The following is a 9,067-nucleotide window of genomic DNA, read 5'->3' on the forward strand; positions in this document are numbered from 1 at the left end:
GGGGGCTGGTGTAGTGACTACATTATGGGTTCATGTTCTCCTCTTACTGTTGGTTGTGTAGTGGGAGGGAACCAGTTCTGGCACTAGGGGCAGAGGGGAGGATTATTAACGTTGCAACTTCCTGTTTAGACACAACAGTTTTGGTGATCTATTTTCTGGTCCTGTACTGAGAGTACAAGTTGTTATTTTGATTAAACAGTTATCATTACGTTGCCTACGTCTTTCCTTTTTCCTCCGGCACTACACTGTATACATTATTTAAAAATACAGCAAGAGGAGCATCGTAAGAAAATAAAAAATACAATGAATAAAAGCAAATATAAGAAGTAAATAGATAAAACATTTAAAAAGACAATAGTTGATGGAAAAAAGACATTGATAGAAGTGTTTGTGTTTATACAGGTATTTAATACATTAAATAACATTGACCTAGCAGAACGTATTGACCAAAATAAAAATAAATAAAAAAGTTGGGTAAATTGAGTTAACTTTAGGTTTACCTTCCATTAAATGACTGTATACATGCGACTTTTACTGCTAAACCTACAGATCCCGGATGAATCACTATACAAATCCACTAAAACTCGGTCACGTGTTTCATGGGTTAGAAGCGTCCACAGTAAAAACGTGACTTAAGAAGTCTGTGTGAGATGTCGGACCCGTCAGTCAAACCTGAGGCCTTGGCGACGCCACGTGACGTTAGAATTATAAGGTTCTATCTCCATTTTTGTCAAAATTGAGTTTTTTTTACATAATCTGATCCATTAGGTGTTTATTAATGCCTGTGTGGTGTTATTTTTAAAATGTTGACATTTTTGAGTTAGTAATTAATAAAATACAAAGGTTCCATCTCACAAAACATAATGGAATGTCAAAACTTTGACGCTCAATATCTCTGAACTGCCCTAAACGGAGATAGAACCTTATAATTCTAAGCTCACGTAATGCCTTAATCAATGCGTTTAGTGATCACTGAATTACTCATTACGCTTGGCACTTAACTAAACAAATCATTGACGCCGTAATGATTATAGAATGTGATTAAATGTCACCACAAAGGTGATGAACAAACACCTATAATTGTAATCGGTAAAGAACTGAACAGTCTCCTCTTGTGGGCAAACAGGGACACAATAGCTGGTAAAACGGTTACAATTGACACTTCAACATGTTACCACCTCATATTGATTATCTCCAGCACCATTATACCACTCTCTACATGTGGGTTAGGGTAAAATTGCGATTTTCTACGTTCTGTAGTCAAAAACATAAGAGAAAAGGCCCTAAGGAAATGACCTCACTCTTATGCAGCCTAATGGTCAATTATGTGTATTGAAGGCTGATGGAGATAGACATCGGAGGTCAGGCTCATTGTAATGAGGAGAGGAATCATTGTAATGCATGGAATGGAATGAAACACCATTCGTGAGCTTAGAATTCTAAGGTTCTATCTCCGTTTAGAATTCTAAGGTTCTATCTCCGTTTAGGGCAGTTCAGAGATATTGAGCGTCAAAGTTTTTACATCCCATTATGTTTTGTGAGATGGAACCTTTGTGTTTTATTAATTACTAACTAAAACATTTCAACATTTAAAAAATAACACCACACAGGCATTAATAAACACCCAATGGATCAGATTATGTAAAAAAAAAAAACTCAATTTTGAAAACAATGGAGATAGAACCTTATAATTCTAACGTCACGCATTCCTGATTACATTCCATGCATTACAATGACCCCGTTATCCGAAGAGTCAGAGAATGCAATTCCTGTGTGTTCCGTTTGGTGTACCTCTTATGCCCCGTTAGAAATCTAATTCAAAGCTCTAAGGACATATCAGCGCCACCGTGTGGTATACAATTTTTTCTTTTTACAATTTGGGCATTTAGCAGACGCCTTTATCCAACGCGACTTACAACAAATACATTTGTCTAAGTAAGTGACTCATCTATCCATCAGTCATGGTAAGATAAAAGGATAGGTCTATAGGGAAGCAGGAACCATTAGGGCATTTCTTTCTCTCTCTGCCCAAGCATTTCCTAGAAGATTACTCTTCACTTTTATAGATGACATGAACTGCATAATAATAAGAAATACAGTTATTTTTATTGCACATATTAAACAATAGATATGTGGTACAGTAGTCATTTTGGTACAGCAAACATACACATTATTCACCACTTTTAAAAAGATTTTATCATACAATATATACTTTGATTTATTACATAACCCCATTCATCCATTGCACTATTGAAGCCACTCTAAAAACATCAATTTATTACTGATGATTACTAATTTTACTTATTTACTCTACTTATTATTATTGTGACTTTGTATCTAAATGCTGCAATGCCAAGGTTGAGGAACCAAAGCCAAATAATTTCACTCTTGTATACTTGTACAGTGAGATGTAATAAAAGCAATTCTGATTCTGTTGTGATTTTGCTATTATAGGACTTTGATCTGTCTGAAAGTTCTATATTTTTTTTACATTTAATTACATTCCCCCCTCTAGTGCAATGCCAATGTTACACACACACACACACACACACACACACACACACAGACACACAGACACAGACACAGACACAGACACAGACACAGACACACACACACACACACACACACACACACACACACACACGTCCCCTCTCTAGTTTGGTGCTGCCTCCAACAGCCACAGGGTCAGTGCCAGAAGTAGGGTGGCGCCACAACCTCCTACAGAACCACTACTTCCTGCTGCTGCATATGGAAGAGACAGAGGTTGGGGTGAGACAGGAGGGTGTGGAGGGGAGAGATGGGGGAGAAGAAGTGAGCCATAAAGAGGGGGGTAAAAACATGAGTTACATTTAGATTATATATCATTTGTTCGAAAGAAAATATGTTTGAAATGTGTATTTTAGCAAAGGACGATTTAGATGAGCTAATTATTCTGTGGTTTATTTTAACGAAAATATGATATATCCATCCATCCAGTACACACACACACACACACACACACACACACACACACACACACACACACACACACACACACACACACACACACACACACCTGTGATGGTGAACATGGTCTCCATGCCAGCGTGGATGTGGTCAGTGACATGACAGTGTAGCAGCCATGTCCCAGGGTTCCCTGCCACCATCTCTACTGTCTGGAAGATTCCTGGGAACAGGTCAAACACGTCCGCACGGTGCACACGGTCCGTCTGAAACACACACACACACACACACACACACACACACACATACATACATACATACACACATATACCCAAACACACACACACACATATACCCAAACACACACACACACACACACACATACACACACACATACCCAAACACACAGGGATCGGGGGAAGAGACGGGGAGGAGGAGATGAACAAAGAACGGAGATGAAGGCGGAGTATGGGAGAAGAAGAAGAGTGTGGGCGTGTCATTAGGACGATCAGTCTGTCTGTTACTCAGTGTTATGATGTGTTCTGGAAGATAGTCAACTGGCCAGTACGCCTCTGTTATGCCCCTGTTATTTGAGAAGTGGCGCTGAGCCAAAATAGACCACTAGCTAGGAGAGGCCAGAGACTAGTAGTCACCATGGTAACTTAAGATACTGGGTTTCCTAAGGCCCTATATCGAGAAGCGAGTTCAGCAGTTTTGTCAGAAGAATATGATTTGCAATGTCCAGCTGATACTGTGTCAGCAGGTAGCAGAGAACATAAAAACTGTGTACTGAAGAAAACTACCCGCTCACAATTGTCGCACGAGTACTGTGAGTCGCTGATCAGCTAAATAAAGGCCGTCTCTTCAACTGTCTATCTGAGCAGACCTTGGTGATTTCAATTGATTCATTCTGGGGGGAAACACAATCCATCTATATCACTCAGGGAGTTTCTTTTATGGTGTGATGAGATGTGATCTCTTATATTATCTATCTTGACTTATTTTACTGTAAAATATAAACATAATAAATAAATGACTTCCTAAGATGTTCTGAGTTTGGTGATGATGATGATGATGATGATGTTACCATATAAGTGAAGGTCTCAGCGTGGAAGTGGACTGTGTGCATGTCCACCTCATTGCCCATGCCCAGTAGATACCAGTCAACCTTCTGCCCGTGTGCCATGGTCAGGCCATGGAGGTTACCATACAGCTTCCCGTTTATACCTACAACACACACACACACACACACACACAAACACACACACACACACACACACACACACACACCACATGTTATAAGATACATAGGCCTACCTACAACACACCGAAACAAAGACCTATGTTCTAAAACCCATAGGTTCTCTTTGTCTCACATTCTCTCTCTCTCTCTCTCTCTCTCTCTCTCTCTCTCTCTCTCTCTCTCTCTCTCTCTCTCTCTCTCTCTCTCTCTCTCTCTCTCTCTCTCTCTCTCTCTCTCTCTCTCTCTCTCTCTCTCTCTCTCTCTCTCTCTCACCATGCATTTTGTTGCTCTCCTCAAACCCCTCGTCCATGGTAACGTTATCTGGGTCTGCATTCAGATAGGTTCTTATGTTGTCGTCCAGGTACCACGACTGGTTCTCATCGAACACCAGGAAGAGCAGAGCAAACTCCCGCTGGACGTCCCCCCTCCGCCTGTCTCCCCCCACCCTGTGTCCCTCCCTCGCCCCGGCCTGCAGCGTCCTCAGAGTCCCCCTCCTGCACACCACCAAGGTCCCCAGCAGACCGCTGAACATGTCCTTCAGAACCAGACACACACACACACACACAACCACACACACACACACACACACAAAGTAATATAATAATAACAATATGTCATTTAGCTGATGCTTTTATCCAAAGCGACGTACATTGCAGTGAGTGCATCCACTTTTCAGTATATATGGTCCCAGCGGGAATTAATTGTGTCATAAAAGTGTGTCATATGTAATAAGTATGTTAAATAAGCATAACATTAATGTGAAACAATAGCGTATGTCATACATGCGTGCACTGTACCTTGACGAAGTTGACAGTAGAGTAGTAGGCGTAGGAGATGCAGTTTGGATCCGAGACCCCTGGGCCAGAACGCTCAGGGATATCCCACCGGAACACTGTCATGTCACCTGATAGGAGGGGAGTATGCACACTTACATTTACATTTACATTTTTGGCATTTAGCAGACGCCTTATTCCAAAACGACTTACAATCAATACAGTTGACTAAGCAAGTGAATCATCAACCCACCAGTCGTAGCAGGAAGAGTAATCTATCTCAGGCCCGGGGCCATTGGCAGTCTCAGTGATAAAAGGAATCACTGGAGAACAGAGAAACAGTACAAGGGGGACAGTAGAAGTCATAGGGGATTCATAGTATAGGGGAAAAGCGGGTGTCTCAGGGGATGCAGTGCTGGGGTGTAGTAGATGTCTCAGGAGGAGCAGTTAAGGTGTAACCTGAAGAGATGAGCCTTCAATCTCAGACGGAAGATGGGTAGTGACTCTGCAGTTCTGACAGCCGTGGGAAGCTCATTCCACCAGCGGGGAGCCAGTGTAGTGAAGAGACGTGATCGGGCAGTAAATCACTTCCTGTACACACACACACTCAGCACACTGGCCCTCCAGGTTGGGGGTTGGGCGTGGCGCTAACAACGTCACCCCGTAAAAAAAGAAAAACCTACCATTACAGAAACTACAATGAGCAAACCTTTTGACATCATGCCGATGGTAGACCCCAGCCACCCAAACTATTTGAGTGGCAATATGACCACTCCTGATGAAAGCCGAAAGGAAGTCAGGAGTGCGAAAGAGGGTCTGCTAGGGCCTAAAACCTTGGGAGCATGGAATGTCTGAAACCATGCACGAGACCTCCAAGATAGCACAAGTCCTCCGTGAGATGAAGAGGTACCACCTGGACAACCTGGGGATAAGTGAAAGTCACTGGACCGGCTCCGGACGTCAAGTGCTGCATGATGGATCTGTCATCCTCCATTCAGGCCACGAGAATACCCACACACATGGCGTAGCCATCATAATATCAAAGGGAAAATCCAAAACCTTTCTGGATTGGGAACCAGTACGTGAGAGGCTGATCCAAGAGCGCCTCAACTCAAAGTTCTGCAAACTCACCATTCTACAATGCTTTGCAACTGAAGAGGAGGTCAAAGAGGATTGGTACGAACAACTACAAATGGCGGTTTCAAAGGTACCCAAACACAACATGCTTCGCATTACTGGCGATAGCCAACAACTGGCGATAGCCAAAGTGGGAACTGACAATTCCAACAATGAGAGGGCAATGGCGAACGCCTTGTTGGTTTCTGTATGAATAACAACCTGGTCATCGGCGGTACCATCTTTCCACACAAAAAAACCCAGAAGCTCACATGGAAGTCACCTGATGGTAGACTATCAACAAAATAGACCACATTATCATTAATGGTAAGTCGGGCCCACAGGGCCAGCCACAGAAGAAATTTGAAATTGCAAAATTCTAGTACCCAAAGAAAAACAAAGAGTTTGTGTTAGTACTCAGAAACCGCTTCAACACACTAGATGCTGCCTCTGAAATGGAAGAAGAACCCCCCAAAAAACCCAGGGCTTTAAACAGAAAGGGGCCAAAGAATGGATATGAGCTAACACTTGGCAGAAAATGGAAGCGAGGAAACAGCTGAAGGCAAAGACACTGAACACCAAGTCCCAACGACTCCTTGAGAAAGCCAAGACGTCCTATAAAAACAAAGACAGGGAGTGCCAGGAGAGACAAGAGGGTTTTTGTTGAAAACCTGGCAAGCAAAGCCGAGTAGGCCGCAGCCTATGGACAACTGGCGAGGAATCACCCTTCTATCAATAGATAGAAGGGTGATTCCTCGCCAGTTGTCCATAGGCTGTTACACAGATTGTACTTGGATGCCATTCGATTAGCCTTGCTCCACGAGGCCAGTATGACACTTGGAAACCTCAGTCCTTAGCAACACACACACGCACACATTACATTTCTGGGCATTTATTAGCAGACGCCAGACGCCTTTACAAAAACAAATACATTTGACTGAAGTAAAGTGAATCATCTATCCACCACCAGTCAGTCATAGCAGGAAGGAAGTACCGGTAGGCTATTCTATGCTAACATAGTTATGTTATGTGTAATCTGTGGTGGGGGTGGAAAGACCCGTTTGATACCATTCCATTCATTACAATAAGCCCATCCTCTGATTTCTACCTCCACCAGCCTCCCCCTGGTGTGTATATGTAGACATAGTTGTCCATATTGCAAACAAGGTGTTCTGCAGTGTCCCCACGGAGACGGCCATCGACAACAGGCTTACAGGAACAAGCAGGCTTCAGGGAGGGAAGAGGATATACGGGCCAGATCTTTGCTCTGCGAAACATCATAGAGCAGTGGTTAGAATGGAACACACCCCTCTACATCAACTTTGTAGACTTCAGGAAGGCCTTGGACAGTATCCACCGAAACACTCTCTGGAAGATACTGCCCTCCTATGTAAATACCACCAAAGATCATCACAATCATAAAAACATTCTATGAACATTTTGAGTGCAGTGTCATCATGGGCAATACCCTCTCTGAGTGGTTTTCCGTGCAGTCCGGAGTGAGACAGGGGTGCATCATCTCTCCTATCTTCTTCCTTGTTACCATAGACTGGATCACAACCCACACCACAGTAGACAGACCCAGAGACACCCAGTGGACCCTGTTCTCCCGGCTGGAAGATCTTGACTTCGCCGACAATCTCGCTCTCCTTTCAACCAACCACTCCAACATACAGGCTAACACTGACAGGCTCAACAACTTTGCCAGACAGGTTAGGCTCGGCATCAACAGGTATGTAAACTCCATCCCCGCAGCACCCATCCTTGTGAATGGGGAATCATTTGAGTTTGTGAAAGATTTCACCTACCTGGGCAGCCTCATCAGGGCCCAAAAAGACATAAAATCAAGGCTGGGAAAGGCTCATGGTGCCTTCTCCCAACTCCGTTCCATCTGGAGGTCCAAGTAATACAATGAATGAATGAATGAATGGACTTTATTTGTCATTGCTACAGTACAGGTACCAAACAACGACATTTAGGAGGGGTGGCTCCCCTGGTGTTAGGAAAGGGGAAAAAAAAAAAAAACTTTTAGAAAAAAAAATCACAAGAAGGGAAGGAGCTGGTTTACATAAATAAAGGCTATGTACACAATCCACTGTACTATACTGTACAGATAGTCGACTAGGGTTGTTTGTTAAAACAAAGATGCTCTTGTATAATGTCTGTTCTGCTGTATGGTTCAAAGAGCTGGCGAGTGGTCAAAACCGACATGAGAAGAGTGGAAGTTTTTCACAATGGATGCCTCAGACGAAATATGCCAGATCTTGGCATCAAGATAAAAATCTCCAACCATCAAAGGTAGCCGGAGCATCACCAAGGAAATTACATACAGACGTTTGAGATGGCTAGGACATGTGCTGAAAATGGAGCAGGACCGGATCACAAAGGTCGCCTTAAGATGGACGCCACCAGGCAAAAGAAAACCTGGGAGGCCACCTGGCGCAGAACTGTGACAAAAGAGCTGGAACAGGGGCGCTTAGGTGGCGTAGCGGGTTAAGCGCTGACCACCGCAGGGCCCCCGCCCGGTTCGATTCCGGCCGGGGACATATCTTGCATGTCATCCCTCCTCTCTCTCTCACCCATCCTTCCTGTCTAAATCTTCACTGTATCTATCAATAAAATGAAAAATATGAGTGGGACTGCCCCACTCAGAAAAAATAACTTAAAAAAAAGAAAAAAGAGCTGGAACAGATTAACCTGTCATGGGGACACAGGCACAGCATGCTGCCACGGACTGAATGAAATGGAGAGAGCTCACTGAAGCCTTATGTCCCATAGGGCAGGAAGAGGAGTAAGTAAGTAAGTAACACACACACACACACACACACACAGAGACAATGTGTAGGCTCTCAGCCTGCCCGCACCCATCTCTCTCACCTGGTTGGACAGATGTGTGTGTGTCGCTGGTCTCCACTCCGTGGGCTTGTATAGAGTATGGACGACCGGCTTTGTTCTTCAAAGTAATGTGGATCTGCTCCCCAACCTCCGCTCT

General features: G+C 43.7%; 1 protein-coding gene across 1 annotated transcript in view; it reads right to left on the reverse strand.

Annotated features, from left to right (window-relative positions):
• Nucleotides 1-2,139: 2,139 nt before the first annotated feature.
• The window catches only part of LOC308174531 (hephaestin-like), a 16,523-nt gene continuing 9,595 nt past the window's right edge, over nucleotides 2,140-9,067 (reverse strand). Inside the window, exons 13-18 of the mRNA XM_080549619.1 lie at nucleotides 8,953-9,067; nucleotides 4,984-5,090; nucleotides 4,460-4,721; nucleotides 4,031-4,170; nucleotides 3,056-3,209; nucleotides 2,140-2,742 (exon numbers count right to left, since the gene is read on the reverse strand). The exon at nucleotides 8,953-9,067 is cut by the window's right edge and continues 11 nt beyond it. Of these exons, the coding sequence (XP_080405745.1) occupies nucleotides 2,654-2,742; nucleotides 3,056-3,209; nucleotides 4,031-4,170; nucleotides 4,460-4,721; nucleotides 4,984-5,090; nucleotides 8,953-9,067 (867 nt within the window). The 3' untranslated portion in view covers nucleotides 2,140-2,653. The remainder of the gene's footprint in view (nucleotides 2,743-3,055; nucleotides 3,210-4,030; nucleotides 4,171-4,459; nucleotides 4,722-4,983; nucleotides 5,091-8,952) is intronic.

This window comes from Nansenia antarctica (assembly GCF_963989245.1).
Source record: "Nansenia antarctica genome assembly, chromosome: 20".
In the NCBI taxonomy this organism is placed as follows: domain Eukaryota; kingdom Metazoa; phylum Chordata; class Actinopteri; order Argentiniformes; family Microstomatidae; genus Nansenia; species Nansenia antarctica.